The sequence below is a fragment of the Micropterus dolomieu genome, linkage group LG02, assembly GCF_021292245.1.
Source record: "Micropterus dolomieu isolate WLL.071019.BEF.003 ecotype Adirondacks linkage group LG02, ASM2129224v1, whole genome shotgun sequence".
Classification (NCBI taxonomy): Eukaryota; Metazoa; Chordata; class Actinopteri; order Centrarchiformes; family Centrarchidae; genus Micropterus; species Micropterus dolomieu.
Window position 1 is genome coordinate 28781640 of NC_060151.1, and position 15069 is coordinate 28796708.

The 15069-nt window shown below is 41.5% G+C and overlaps 2 protein-coding genes across 2 annotated transcripts in view; both read left to right on the top strand.

Moving 5' to 3' along the window:
* The window catches only part of LOC123967389, a 2374-nt gene extending 943 nt beyond the window's left edge, over positions 1-1431 (top strand). The window contains exon 4 of the mRNA XM_046043478.1: positions 1008-1431. Within this exon, the coding sequence (XP_045899434.1) occupies positions 1008-1431 (424 nt within the window). The remainder of the gene's footprint in view (positions 1-1007) is intronic.
* A 3083-nt stretch (positions 1432-4514) lies between these two features.
* Positions 4515-15069, top strand: part of LOC123967395 — a 29347-nt gene continuing 18792 nt past the window's right edge. The window contains exons 1-4 of the mRNA XM_046043491.1: positions 4515-4713; positions 5922-6427; positions 6834-6938; positions 11827-12253. Coding sequence (XP_045899447.1) covers positions 5938-6427; positions 6834-6938; positions 11827-12253 — 1022 coding nt within the window. The 5' untranslated portion in view covers positions 4515-4713; positions 5922-5937. The remainder of the gene's footprint in view (positions 4714-5921; positions 6428-6833; positions 6939-11826; positions 12254-15069) is intronic.

Consider the following 15069-nt stretch of genomic DNA (forward strand, 5'->3'; position numbering starts at 1 on the left):
TTATTATTTTTTATTTTTTTTCCTTTTTTTTTTTTATTTGAAAATAAATAATCTAGATTGAATTGACAGATGGGGAAAACTCGCTTCTAATAAAATATTAAATAAAAAAACGCTTAGATTTCGGAAAAAAATACAATCCTTTTTTAACCTTTTGGCTTCCCGTACATTCAGTTGCGCTTCTAGCTCGTATTCACTTCTGTTGGTACGTATCACGTATGGTAACTGGGCAAAACTACGCATGATTTGTTGTAGTATGATTGCATAAAGGAAGGAAACAGGAATTCCGGTAGGGAACAGAATCGACTGACGTGCAGGCAGCGCTGCAGCAGTGCAGCCACTTAAACAGAGTTTGCCCTTCCCCTACTTACTTTCACTTTCGGTGCCCGAATGGAAGTGAATGAGGCTTTGCGATCGCGATTATTTTTTTATTTTATTTTTTTTTCTCGGAAGGGCGAGTCGGAAGGGCAACTTGAGTCAGGAAAGGCAAACGGGCAGTTGCCCGGGCAACCAGAGCAACCCCCCTGTGCACGTCCCTGCTGCTGAGGCAAATGATTTGTGATTATGGGCGGCATAAAGTACATTTACTTGACTTGACTGGATAGTTAAAAGTTTCCACTTCACCTCACTTGGATATTTTACCTTAGATTAGGAAGAGCCCACAGCAAGCAGCTCTGTGAGGCTGTGAGGCTGTACTTAGACACAGCTGTGCTTTGGGGAAATTCAAACAGGAAAACAAACTACATTTTTGACCTGATGGTGGTGCTGAAAGTCAGAGGATTACCCTATAGACGTTTCACCAGATGAGTAAACATACATTTGTCCAGTCTTTGTGCTAAACTCGGCTAAACATCCAGAACTTTAAATGGACCTTAAATACTGAAGCATCTTGTTGTATAGTTTCTTAATTGTGTAGTCTCATTCCTGGATTATTTTATTTGCAGTGATGTTTAGTCTCTTCACATGGAGTCCTTCTGACGTCTTTACACTAATACTGCTTTTTCCTGCAGTGCTACTGACACCAGCATGAACCAGGGCTACAGAGGTCAAAAATATATCATGTACCATGGGACCACCAGAACGGGCGCTGAAGTCATCAAGTCCAAAGGTTTTCAACAGTCTGGAGACGGGATGCTCGGCCGCGGCGTCTATCTCAGCCGAGACCTGAAGAAAGCTAGCCGCTATCCCATTGGTCACCCTGAGTCTGACAAGGTCGTCGTCATGGTTGAGGTTCATGTGGGGAAAGTGAAAAGGATCGATTATCATGGCCATCCGCTTCAGAAGACCTGGCATGAAGAAGGCTATGACACCGCCTGGGTGCCACCCAGGTGTGGATTGGGGAAGAGCGGTGACAAGGATTGTGTCTGGGATCCCAAAAGAATCAAGTACATTAAAACCATAAAACAACAACCAGACGCCTGTTGTTTAATTTAGCTGTAAGTGTTTTGGGCATTTTAGGTGCCCGACATCATTTGTGTTTTTTCCCAGTCAGATGACAATAGTGTACGATTTTACATTGTTACTATGACTTGATCAGGAAACAGCTGGCCTAATTGAGATTTTGGAAAAGTTATATATTTATAATTTAATCATGATTTGTCCACGAGTGAGGAGAGCCTTCACGGAAGTCTTTTACTGGCGGACACACCTCCGTATTGGATATCAGTTACTAACATTGGCGGCCTTAGCTGTGTTTCACCTGCTTTCTGATCATGAAGCCTAATGTTACTCTGCAGCTCTGTGGTTTATGAGTAAAGTTCAGACTGGAGTCTCTGTTAAAGGATAATACAAGGATGTTGTCACTTGTGAAAATAGGGCCCAGGTTTAAAAATACTGAAAGTGTCCTTCATACTAACAGAGACAGAGAGACGCTCGTCTCCGCTCTGAAACGTCTGTATCCTCGCTGCGCTGCATTATTAGAGACTATGATGAACTTGTCGTTGGGTCACGTCGCTCTCTCTTCCACGCTCTGCCTCTTCATCTTCTTCAGTTTAGTTCCTGTTCTTGACTAAGCTGCATGAATGTGATTCATGTTGTGGCATAAACAAAAACAAGGCTGTTTTGCTAAATTGAATGTTTTACTTTATTGTTAATGATTTATAAAAATTAAATCCACTTTTACTGGAGTCGGGGGGCTTGAACGTTTTTCGGCTTCTAACGGGGGGAGTGACAGAAACATTTTAAGAACCACTGTAGCTGCTGCAGTATATTGGTGTTTGCTGTCTGCTGTGGTGTAAAATGTTTAAAACTCTTGTAAAAGTTATTCTGGCCCTTCAAATTAATACAAAAAGTCAGTATATAGACTGACCTCTCTGTGTCCCTGTGTGAGGAAGACCACAGCTTTTACTCTCTGCAGTGATTCTCTGTCATCATTTATGTTATAATATTCTAACCAGCATAAAATGAAGGTATAGATCGCAGCATTAAATTACTGTTTTTGTTTTATTGTACACAGATGTTTTCTAAAATTAGGTCATCATGGTGTGAATTTGTGCTCGTCCTTTTAAAGGTCACAGAAACAAAAATGTTTTCTCTGTTGATCAAAAATGTCAGTTTTTAATCAAATGAACTGTTTGGGTTATTTCTATGTTGGGCTGTAAATAATTAACACAAACCAGATTAAATCCTTACTTCTTTTTTTATTTTGTGTTTTGTCTTGAAATGAGCTCCTAGACGCGTAATAAGGCCGCTGCTGGCTATTGATTGGATAGTTCAACTTTCCTTTAGTTTGTTTTCATAATCTGTTATTTTTACTTTTTACATCATTTATGGTGATTTCCATTCAGCTACACGTGAGGCTGATAATTCCGTCCATGATCATATTCTGGGTTATCCAATTAATGAATTCCCAAGAAGAATATAAATAAATCCAAATGCTAAAACTACGAATGAATAATATAAACACATTCTGCCAGTAGATTAAAATTCAGCAAACCACTGTGAGCTTTAAGTCGGGCCTCTGAAACCGACAACAGACCTCCGCCCCAGCATCTCAAGGTATGTGCCAACGGGACTAAAAGGCTTAAAAGTAATCAATATATAATCAATAAATTTTAAAGTCTATTTTAAAACATACTGTGAGCCAGTGTCATGAAGCTAAAACAGGATTGATGTGATTGCGTTTCTTTGCTCTGGTTAAAAGCCTGGCAGATATATTTATTGGGTCTTTTGGGCAAAGCCAGTAAAAAGGCTGTTGCGGTAATCCATTCTTAGATGGTAAAAACAGGTTTGCACGAGGTTTGTGTTCTCCAACATGCCTGATATGATCCGCTAGGGAACCAGCAGATGGCAGAATCTGCTTTTCAATTTGCTGGATGACCAGGATCTCTGTTTGGTCTGAGTTCAGCTCCTTTTTTTTGCAGGATGACAGGATTTTGTTTTGGCGGGGCTCTCAGATCACTGCTCCCTCCTGGCTCTCCTCACAGTCACAGCCTGGAGCTTTGCTGTGTCGACCTGCAAACAGTTTTCTTGTCTACTTCCTCAGACCCTTTGTGCAATGAGTGAATAATCAGTGTTTTCTGGGGTTACAATTTATTTTCAATGTCGTTGTTGTTGTCACTTCATTTTCTGAGTTGCTGAAAATGTTCTCCTTTCTTTTTTTAAATAATTGATGTACATTTTGAATTGCTATTTGGTATGACAAAGTAGGTGTGTAAAGAACTCAGGAGAAGCTACGGTGGTTTCTCTCTCTGGGCTCCTGTAGAAACATGGCAGCTCTTCCATGTAGGACCTGCGGTGTATGCGGATAGAAATGTCTCATTCTAAGGTAATAAAAACATCATCATGTGAGGTCTTTATACATCACTGAAAACATATTTATGTATATTATATTCCATTTCTGTCAATAGGTCCTCCTAAATATTACACACTGGAACTTGAAGAAACAAAATCAGAGCATGACCCTTGATTTTTGTTTAGAAAGTCACACATCTTGGCGCGAAAGTGAAAACCGCCAAAGATCAGTTGTTCGTTTCATGCTCATAGCTCAGAGCGTGTTTGTTTGGGGATGAGTCACAGCCCTGACATTACACTCAGAAAAATGTGCAGTCCTGGCAAAGAGTCCACACACAATTTGAAAATAAGGAGGAATTTTGTATGAGACACTTTTAACTTTTAAGTAAATTGGATTCAAACGTAAGCATCAAGCATTAGGAGACAAAAGTGTTTTTGGCTGTCTGAATGACCTCACCTGCAGGGACGGCCAAAACTTCAACCAAAGAATGTTTTACACTCGGTTGTCGTGGAAAACTTGGGGTATCTCTTAAGACAAAATGCAGCTGAGTGCAATGCAAACAGACTTAACCAATAAATCATGATGTACATGGACATTGTGACTTAAATGTCCCTCAAGCTTCCTCTGAAGAAATGATGGAGAAAAACACGAGATCTGTGTGGAGCGATCTGCCACTGTACATGAGACTCTGAATAAATCTGTTCTTCTTTCTTGTGGTAAAAATATCTGTGGCATAGTAAGAGAGGGGAGTAAAGCCCCATAACTTCCACACTTACATCTGACAAAGACATCACTGATCCCTGCGCTGGCTGGCAGGACAAGAAACAGCAAATACAAACATCCTTTTTGAAAAAAGTCATAAAACAGTGCCAACAGGGAAACGAAACTAAAGCTTGACCGCGCATTTATGAAACTTCCTCCCTTATAAAAAGCAGAGTGAACTCACAGCCTGCATTCTTGGAGGACGAGAAAGAGGAGGAGAGGTAGGTGAACACACACTTGATTTTTCTCCTTTAAAAGTATCCATTTTTACAATAATTATTGTCAATACTGCATGTACGAGGAGATGATGTTAGTTAGTTTGATGGAAAATGTGCTCTTAAACCTTCAGTGGAAAATGTGCTCTTAAATCTTCAGTGGAAAATGCTGACCCTGACTGATAAAAGCAGATGTGTCATGGTGGGACACTTTCAAATCACAGCGATTTTCTCAGAATCTAAAGAAATTGTGCCATACACTGTCATGGATGATAAAAAACATCATTTTGATGGGGTCGGGGTTGCAAAAATGTGAAGTGATCCATTTAACAGAACATTTTACAAAAATACGCACAGCAAAATTGAGATAGTGTTTCAGGAAAAAACCCTCTGCAAGGTCTTTGAGAGCTACAGGCGGTTAAAGGAGTATGTGGGGGAGTTTTTCCTTATCTGGATCCAGGGTCTAAAGACAAAGAATATAGTGTGCTGTGCAGATGGTAAAGTAGTGGTGTTGGGTTTTATATATAAAAGTCTCCCTTTCACCTGATTGTCACTTTCTGACCAATTGAAAGAAACACCTGCATTTTTGTTTAAAGCTAACCTCAATATGTTATCACTGCATTACAGTCATTGCATTTATTAAGCTGACACTTTTATCCAAAGTGATTTATAATACGCATTCAACTACAGTATGCGTCTGCAACCCGGAAATTGGGCAATAATCCTGCATCAACTCAAATCAATAAGCTGATCTGCTTTAAATGCTACATATAGAAACACATTAATAATATAAACAATAACAAAACTATAATAAATCGAGACAGGGCAAGATGCAGTCTGAACAGATGAGTTTTCAGTCTGCAACAGAGGATGTGTGGTAAAGTACAACCATCTAAAATCTCCATTTGGGGGAGATTAGCAAGTGTTTTTAGTGTTTACTTCATCACAACAAAATATCTGAACCTCTGTGCAGTATTTTTGCATCTGATGAGCCTTGATTTATAACTTAAACTGGACTTTCTGGATAGTATTTCATGTCTCACCAGTACTTGATGCAACATGCCCCCACCCACACATCCTGTTTTCGGTATGAATGCCCACTAAGTAAAGCCTCGCAGAGCCATTAGCGTGTTTTGTCTTGTGTGCAACGCTGTTTAGTTTCTTCACAGGGAATCCCTCTGAAATCTTTACACTGACAATCCTCTTTCCTACAGTGAGACTGACACCAGCATGCAGTACCAGTGGGCTGAAGATGACTTTAGTCTGCCCTATGGGGTAAATCGACTGGGCCTCTCTGAGCCAGTTAGTGGTAATAAGTACATCATGTACCACGGCACCACCAGGCAGAACGCTCAGTCCATCCTGGCTACAGGTTTTCAGCAGTCTGAAGACGGGATGCTCGGCCGCGGCGTCTACCTCAGCAGAGACGTGGAGAAAGCTCGTCGCTATCCCATTGGTCACCCCGAGTGTGACAAGGTCGTCATCAGGGTTCTGGTCAACGTGGGGCAAGTGATCGCCATCAATTTTAAAGGCCATCCACTTCAGAAGACCTGGCAGGCCTATGGCTATGACACCGCCTGGGTGCCACCCGGGTGTGGCATGGTGAAGAGCGGTTTGGAGGAGGATTGCGTCTGGGATCCCTGTCAAATCCAGATCATTGATACCATCAACCCACGCCCAGTCCAACCCTACTATGGATGTGGTCCCTACGGATACATGGGCTGAACTATTTATTTTGTATGTTCAAATGTATTTTTATATATTTGGATAAAAAGTAAATGACATTTTGTTACTGTGTCATTGTAATAAAATAAATAATTGGTCACATTAAACCTGAGCTGCTGAGTGGTTTGTTGAAAGTTAGATTATAGATAGAGTATATTTTTAGTATGGGATGTATCCGCCTTACTATCTCCCTTAACTCTGGATTCACAGGACTCACTATGAACAGTCTTCACTGCAACTTTAACATGTCAAGGTAACAGAGATAACATTTTATCGGAACCTCTGAAAAAATGTTTTTACACAGTGCAGCTGATCTCTTCTTGTCCTCATGTTGTGGTGACCTTGGGCAAACATTTGGTTAGTGTCCATCCATTGGTGTGTGTCTATGTGTGTGTTTCAAGGAAGGGGAAAACAGGGCAAAACACTTCAGTCTGAGGGCGGCGCAGCCAATCATGACAGTAAACCACCACATGGCAGCCTGCTGGCCACCAGGCTTATCCAGATGGGTAAGATGAAACTCTGACTCCCTCTGGGTCTAAGATGACGGACAGAGGAATCTCAGGGCCATAACCTCCAAATCCATGAGATACTGCAGGCCTCTGCCCCGGCTCCGCACATCCAAAATCCATCGTATTACATAAGCAGGTTGTTCAACATGTGGAAGATATTTTTGGTGGTATTCGATGCACTTACTAAACTTTGGGTAACACTAATTAAAGATGAGATGCAGACGGGATTTTCAGTCCACTTGGAAACATTTATTGTAACAGGACATCAAACTTGGTACAGAACATTTTATACCTCTAGGAAATTAAACATTGGGGTGCATGTGTGTGTCCGAACATCCTGCTCATGCTGATGATGATGATGCGCTGCGATGAAAGTGTGCACAGGTGTAAGTGTGTGTGTGGATGTGTGAATGTTTCTTGTCACTGGTTCCTTGGGTACTTCTCGAGGTGTGATCATACTTCAACCGTTGTGTAATTCTGCTCACTGTTCCTTCAAACACCAAGTTTCTGATACATCCCGCCCTGGTTTATTTCTTGTTGTTCATGTTTCATTCATTTATTCTGTGTTTCACTTCCTGCTCCTGTCTGATCGTGTGTAATTGTCTTGCCGTCTTCAGTAGTTGCACTGGTTCCTTGTTAGATTCACCCCTCCTAGAGTATTTAATTTATCTGTTTCCGTGCCAGTTTCATGTCTGGCGTTCCAGTCTGTGTTACGTTGATCTATGTTTTTTTGAACTCTGCCAACTGGTTTCTGACTTTGTCTTAGCCTATTCCCTGATGGCCCTGTTTGCCTATTACTGATTAAACACTGAGTAAAATTCTGTCCCCCTATCTACTGCTAGTTTCTATGTCGTGATTTTGGGTCCTCTGCCAGTGCTTTCTCCAGTCATTAAAGTTTCATTGTTCCCCAAACATTTTAGATCCAGTATTAATTACCATGTTGTCGTCGACATTTAGAGTCTCAAGGACAAGCAACTGCTCTACATCACCTCAGCCTCCACTGGCCGATTGTGTTCTCTGGTTGGTACATTTAATCATCTTATCTGTCAGAAACAAACAGGCTGTGTTCTCTGGGCCCCTCTTACCTCTCTGTCTTCACAAAAAGTTTGCGCTCCAGCAGCCTCTGCTGGGAGATGTGAGAAACGTGGTCAGACTTGGACTAGGAAAAGATGTGGATTTCCCGAAGATACATAAAAAGAAAACGGTTCAGGGAATCTCTCAACACATCATTCACCAGGTTTTGAAACACTGCTGGGCCATTGGTTAGAACAAAGGCTATTACCAAGTACTCAATTAAAATACATCCTATGGGTGTGTTTGACTGTCTTCCCCTTGTCCTCTTCCTTGATTCAGACTAAGTGGTATGGGTCCTGGAGATGCAACTTTGTGAAGACGGTGGCTCCTTAAAGAGGCTCAAAAGCAGAGTTGTACAGTGGTAGTAGTGGTTGTTCTTCAACATTATGTTATTCAATCTCCGATAATCAACACAGTGCCGTAATGTTTTGTCTTTTTTTGCCACAAAGAATAAAAGTAGTTGTAGTTCTAATTTTTATTTTTGTTTTAATGAAATAGTACTGTTGAAAATGTTTTAGCTGCATCACAATCACTCCAACATGAAAACCATGACAGGAATGTTCCATCAACATGACAAAACAATAGTTCATTGATCAGTTAGAGCTTCCTGTTCAAACAGATTAGTTTGATTTAACCGAGTGGTTCTCAAAGTGGGGTCCAGGGACCTCCAGGGGTCCTTCAGGCTGTTCTAGAAAGAATCAAAACAATTTAAAAATCTTTACAATCGAGGTGGCAAGTGCAAAGTTAGCATGACCAGTAGTGTCACACTGGCCACATTTACAGGTTTAATTCTACCGCAGTGAGTTTTATTTCCAGTTGCCAAACCGGTATCCTGGTAAAGAGAGAAAGTGAAAGATAGATGTACTGTTTTGGAATTTCTTCCCAAAAGTCCTTTTAAAAAGAGCGAGGTGAACAGTGACAGCCTGCTGTCTCAGAAGGACCTGGAAAGAGGTACGTGAACACACACACAGTATGCATTTTCCCATAAAATATTATCAGTATGAGGAGACGAATGTAGTTTGTCTGATAGGAAGTGTGCTGTAAACCCGTCTGTGGAAAATGTTGAGGCCGACTCAACTTTGAGCTTCCTGATTTATGATGTTTGTCTGAACGATCACACTTTGGAACTGTGTTTAATCTCATTAAGAAACTGCAGTCAAGCTGCGATTTTTTTCAGAAACTAAGCTGTTAGTAAAATATTACTATACACGTAATGGCAATCCATCCAAATAATTGTTTAGACATTTCACCATTTGTCCAATCTTAGTGCTAAGCAGTGTTGGGAGTACCGTAGAGATGCTCACAAGTCTCTGAGCAAGAGTCCAAGTTAAGTCTCAAGTCACTCGTGGTTATGATGAATGTTGTATCACCTGCTGCGTTCAATCCAGGCTGCTTATAAAACTGCTTCGCTGTAAGGGATTCTGTAACTGTAACCTGTTTTTCACTTACAGAGCGCAACCATGTAATGTGCAATGCAATTAATGACAGCTTATCAACTAGCCTACTGTAAGTCAACACACCCCGCTGACTCTCAAACCCAGTGAAATGTTGCCGACTCTCAAACCCAGTGAAATGTTGCTGACTCTCAAACCCAGTGAAATGTTGCTGACTCTCAAACCCAGTGAAATGTTGCTGACTCTCAAACCCAGTGAAATGTTGCCAATCGACCACCGCTAAACAAACGCTCGTTCATCTTTTCGCTGAGCTAAACATGCTCAGGTTCCTAACCTATTTTGCGTTCCGCGCTTCTTTTCTTCTTCTTTTTAGAAAGAAGTTAGATAAAGAAACACATTATTACAAGGGTATAAAAATAAAATGTAAAGAAAAATATAAAGGGGTATGGTTATGTACAATATTTACATTATGAAAGAATTGCAATGGAGAACAGTAGGTTGAATAAAGCAGAACTGCAGCATAGTATTGCACATTAATTATTGACAGATACCATTGCACAAAAACAGATAATAATGTCCAGTTGAATAACTAACTAAATGCCCATGTGCCAGACACTTAGAGGGAGGAGTTATAAAGCTTGATGGCCACAGGCAGTAATGACTTCCTGTGGCATTTTGGGGGAATAAGTTTTGTACTGAAAGTCCTCCTGTGTTTGAGCAGCACGTCATGGAGTGGGAGGGAGACAATGTCCAAGATGACATGTAGTCTGGACATAATCCTCCTCTCTGACACCACCGACAGAGACTCCAGCTCCACCTCCACAATGTCACTGGCCTTGCGGATCAGTTTGTTGAATCTGTTAGCGTCCGCTACCCTCAGCCTGCTGCCCCAGCATGCAACAGCAAACAGGATAGCACTGGCCACCACAGACTCATAAAACTCATAAAATGAAGTTTTAAAGCCAAAGTTTATGATGAATGGCACAGCAGCTCCCGGCGTTTGTTGTCTTCTCTCACGTGTGGCCGCGCGCAGCTGATGCTACGTGTTACGTAGGCAGGTTACAGGTAACGGAGGGAGGGGAATAACAGCAAGCTCATCAGACGTTTCCTAAAAATAAACATTGTTCACGAGTCCCGCACCTCGAGTCCGAGTCGAGTCTGAAGTCTTTTGAGGACGAGTCTCAAGTCGAGTCTCAAGTCACTGTGTGTGCGACTTAAGTCGGACTCGAGTCCGAGTCTCAAACTCCAGTCTCCATTTCTGGAGTAACGTGTTACAAAAGTAATGGAATTACCGTGATGTATTGCTTTTTGCTGTAACACAGTAATATAACACATTACTAAACCAAAAATGGTAATATTGTACCTGTTACAATCTCAGCACGAGAAAAAGAAATCCATGATTAAAAGAGAAACGTTATTTCCTGTTGCTGGAATCCGATGGTTGAGACTGTGGGCAGGGTGGACACTATGGAGGAGCTCGGCTCCTCTTAACAAGACGGTAACTCCCCTGATGGACCATGGGTAAACAGATTTCCATAGGCAATATGTGTTTGTGCTTTAATGAATTACTTTCATGATCAGACGTTACGCTGCTGTACCTCGGGCGTAAACGCGCACAGCTTCTTTTTTAATGGTGTTATGTAAACTGAGGTTCAGGAAAAGGACCACTCCTTCCTTCTTTCCCTTCACTGATTAACCACCTGCGTCTCATTACACACACACCTGCAAATCCAATCACCAACACATACATAAAGGCCGATTTATACACCTGCGTGTGTACCTACGCCGTAGGCTACGCATGTAGCCATGCATTTATACTTGTGCGTAGGTGTGTCCGTCATTCTGCAATTACACCCCCAAACGCTAGTCGGCAGTAGCGCTACAGCGTCCACTGTGTTGACGTTTGCCGGCCAAGCAGGCTAACTTCTGGTTTAGTGCTCTGCTAACGTAAATGGGGGTAAAATTGTAAACGTGCGGCTGGTGTAGCCTTTTCAAATTTTATTTTCGCTCGGGTTGCGACTAGTTCCGCTAGTAAATGTTACTTCAAAGCACGGGGTACTTCCGGTCGGCTTGGAGGCATTGCGAGGCTACCCAGCCGACCAATCACGGAGCTTACGGTCCGCGTCGACTCGACGTGTTGTTACATTTTGGAGGAGGTGCACGTCAGGCGACGGCGTAGCCTCTGCGTAGCCCCGTAGCCTGCGCCGTCACCTATGCCGTCGATTTGACGCAGAAGTATAAATTAGCCTTAAGATCGCCCAAACTCTCCTCTCGCAGTTCTCTAAAACCCAAATCTGGTGCTAAGCTAGGATAAACATCAAGAACTTTAAATGGACCTTAAATACTGGAGCGTTTTTTTGTATAATTTCTTATTTTTCTGGTCTCATTCCTGAATTGTTTTATTTGCACATGGCTAGTTTCTTCACATGGGGTCCTTCTGAAGTCTACTAATCCTTTGTCCTACAGTGATACTGACACCAACATGAACCAGGGGTACAGAAGTCAAACATATATCATGTACCACGGCACCACCAGGAAGGCTGCTAAAACCATCAAGTCTGAAGGTTTTCGGCAGTCTGCAGACGGGATGCTTGGCCGCGGCGTCTACCTCAGCAGAGACGTGGAGAAAGCCAGCCGCTATCCCATTGGTCACCCTGAGTCCGACAAGGTCATCATTATGGTTGATGTCAAAGTGGGGAAAGTCAAAATGATTAATTATCAAGGCCATCCACTTCAGAAGACCTGGCATGATGCCGGCTACGATACCGCCTGGGTGCCACCCGGGTGTGGAATGGTGGCGAGCGGTTCGGAAGAGGACTGTGTCTGGGATCCAGATCGAGTCAAGTACATTAAAACTGTAAAACAACACAAAAAAGCCTGTTCTTTAATTTAGACAGGAGGTGGTTTTGTGCCCTACGCGCTTCATGCTGTAGATGCTTGGAGCACTTCGCATTTTTGCAGGAGCGCTCTGAATGCTTCGAGTTGAAAAAACTTGTACTCTACTGTTTTTTTCCAATTGGATCACAATAGTGAAGGACAACTGGTGGAAGCTGCTGAATACCGGGAGCTGTATGATTTTATCAAGACTTGTTACCATGATTTGATCAGGAAATAGCAGGCCTGGAGACAGCTTGAGATTTTGGAAAAGTTGTATTCAATATTTTATTAGGCTGCTTCATCATGATTTGTGCTCTGAGGAGCGAGGAGGGATCTCTGACGTGCCAGGAGTCACGAGCAAGGATACATGAGAGCAGCCTTCACAGAAGTCTTTTACTGGTTGATTGGAGGTTACTGACATCGGCGGTCTCATGTGCGTTTCGCCCGCAGCAGACTCACAGCTGAGAAAAGAGAAAGAGAGAAAAATGAACACAAGTGTGGAAATTATATGAAAACCTTCTTTGATCATGAAGCCTAATGTAACTTTGCAGCTCTGCGGTTCATCAGTGAAGTGACACTTCAGACTGGAGTCTCTGTTAAAGGATAATCAAAGTATGTTGTCAGGAGTCGGACAACTACTGCTCCAGGTTGCCATATGTGCTGGGGATGCTGAGGACATGTCCCCACCACTGATTAAAACAAGCTACTGATTATAAAATGTGAACTTTAACAACTTCTTGACACAGTTTCTTTTTGTTCTCTGTTTCCCTTTGAACATGACAAAAGAGGAGAGAAGACTAAATCCTGCCTACATATGTGTTGGGATGATATTACATGAGAAAAGTTGATCTGCAGGAGAAACAGATCTGAAAGCAGCACAGAATGAGTGTTGTGTTGTGAGTGTTTCAGCCACTTTTATTTACTTTTTGGAAGTGGGAAGAAAATTAAAAACACAATAATGAGTTCACTGCCCTCCTGTGGTCACAGTGAGGAACTGCACCTCTTCATTTAAACAGAATATCAGAATAATGAATATCTGTTGATAGAGTTTGTGATAAAGTAAACACACTCTCATCTGATCATTTGATCCATAAACACTTATACTCATATTTTCTAGAATAAATACAATATCACAATTAGCATATACTGTTAGAGGATTGTATATTATCTACTCGTAGAATTACATCTTGTAGGAGCTGTTTGGTTTTGTGTCTTATAATATAATGAATGATAATCCTCCATGTTACTGTGCATCTCAGTCATACCTGTTATACTGTGAGGCATATTGGTTGCTTCCGTTTGATCGTATGAATTTGTATTTTGTTTGGAAATCAGTCACGACTAAACAAACCTGTCTGCAGTTGAGCAGAGGCCGACACCTGGTCCAGGGAAGCCCAGCAGACGGTCCAGAGACAAGCTGCTGTGGGCAGCGAGACGCCGGGAGACAGACTGCACTGCACTCAGACTCTACTGACATAACAACAACTACACACAGCACTGACCAACACTCCTCCATTAAATGTATTAATAATTCATGATTCCTGTCTGGTGTGATGTTTTATTTAAAGGATGAACATTGTAGTGAAGGTAAGAGAGGAAATACCTTCTCATATGTGCTAAAATCCCTCGATTGCCTGACTTTTACTCTGTAATACAGCTCAGTGAATCTCCATGATAATCTGACAGTTCAAAGTAAATTATAACTGCAGGGTGTTTGACAGACCTGCAGCAGAGTACAGAACAGTCATCTTCTTCTAAGAACGTGTTGTGAAAAATGGGAACAGCCCTGGAGGGAAACAACATGGAGTCTCAGTCATTTCAGATCAGTCTGAAGGAGGGAAAGAAAAAGCAATCAGAGAAGCCACATTGCTGCTTTAATTGGACCAAGTCTTTGTGCAAGAACCCTACAAAACCAGTGAAAAATAATTTGTTTTTTATATTTTTGTACCATGAGAAACGCAAGTCTGTCGGGTCTGCGATCTCTGGGGCATCTTATTTAATGGGACAGGTTCTACTTGGCCTCGTAATTTTTCTTGTTGTATTTGTGTTTCTTTTCCAATGATGTTACATGGTTTAAGATGATATTGTTCTATTTTATGTGTTGTCTTTCAGCATTTTAGCACCATGTTGGAAGTAAGTGTTGATTGTTGTGTTTTGCAGATCAATAAATAAATCAAGAAGTGAAGCAGCCAGACAAACTCTGCATGTGTGGTTGAACAAGCAGTCATCCTTGAAATGACAACAAGCTTTGGAGGTTTATTTGTCCTGTTTATTAAAGTTTTGTATTGCAAAAAGGCCAAGAATCAAACAACAAAAAAACAGAGGCCAACTAGAACTGGATAAACAGGCAACCAAATAATAAGCTTAATAATGAGGACAGAACAGACTAAAGCAGAATGATCAAAATCAGATTAAATAACAAAACTGGCAGAGAAATTCAACTAGCAGACAGACAGAACCCAAGCATGATGGTACAGAAACTAATACATCAGACAGGAACAGAACTGCTCTCTGTGACTTTAGATTTTTTGATCAGTTCAGTATCTGTGTTGGGTTTTGGGTTTCAGTCCTTTCTGTCTGTTGTCTTGCATCCAGTCTCGGTGTGTGTTTGCATTTTGATCTGGTCCTGTCTGTTTGTGTCTTGTGGAGATTAGTTCTTGTTCAGTTCTGTTCCTGTCTGATGTATTAAAATTCCCAGTAGAGGTGAGACACAATTTCAAGTTTCACTGCATTTTCCTATAACCACTTTATTAAAATATTTTAATTTACAGTTGATTCATATT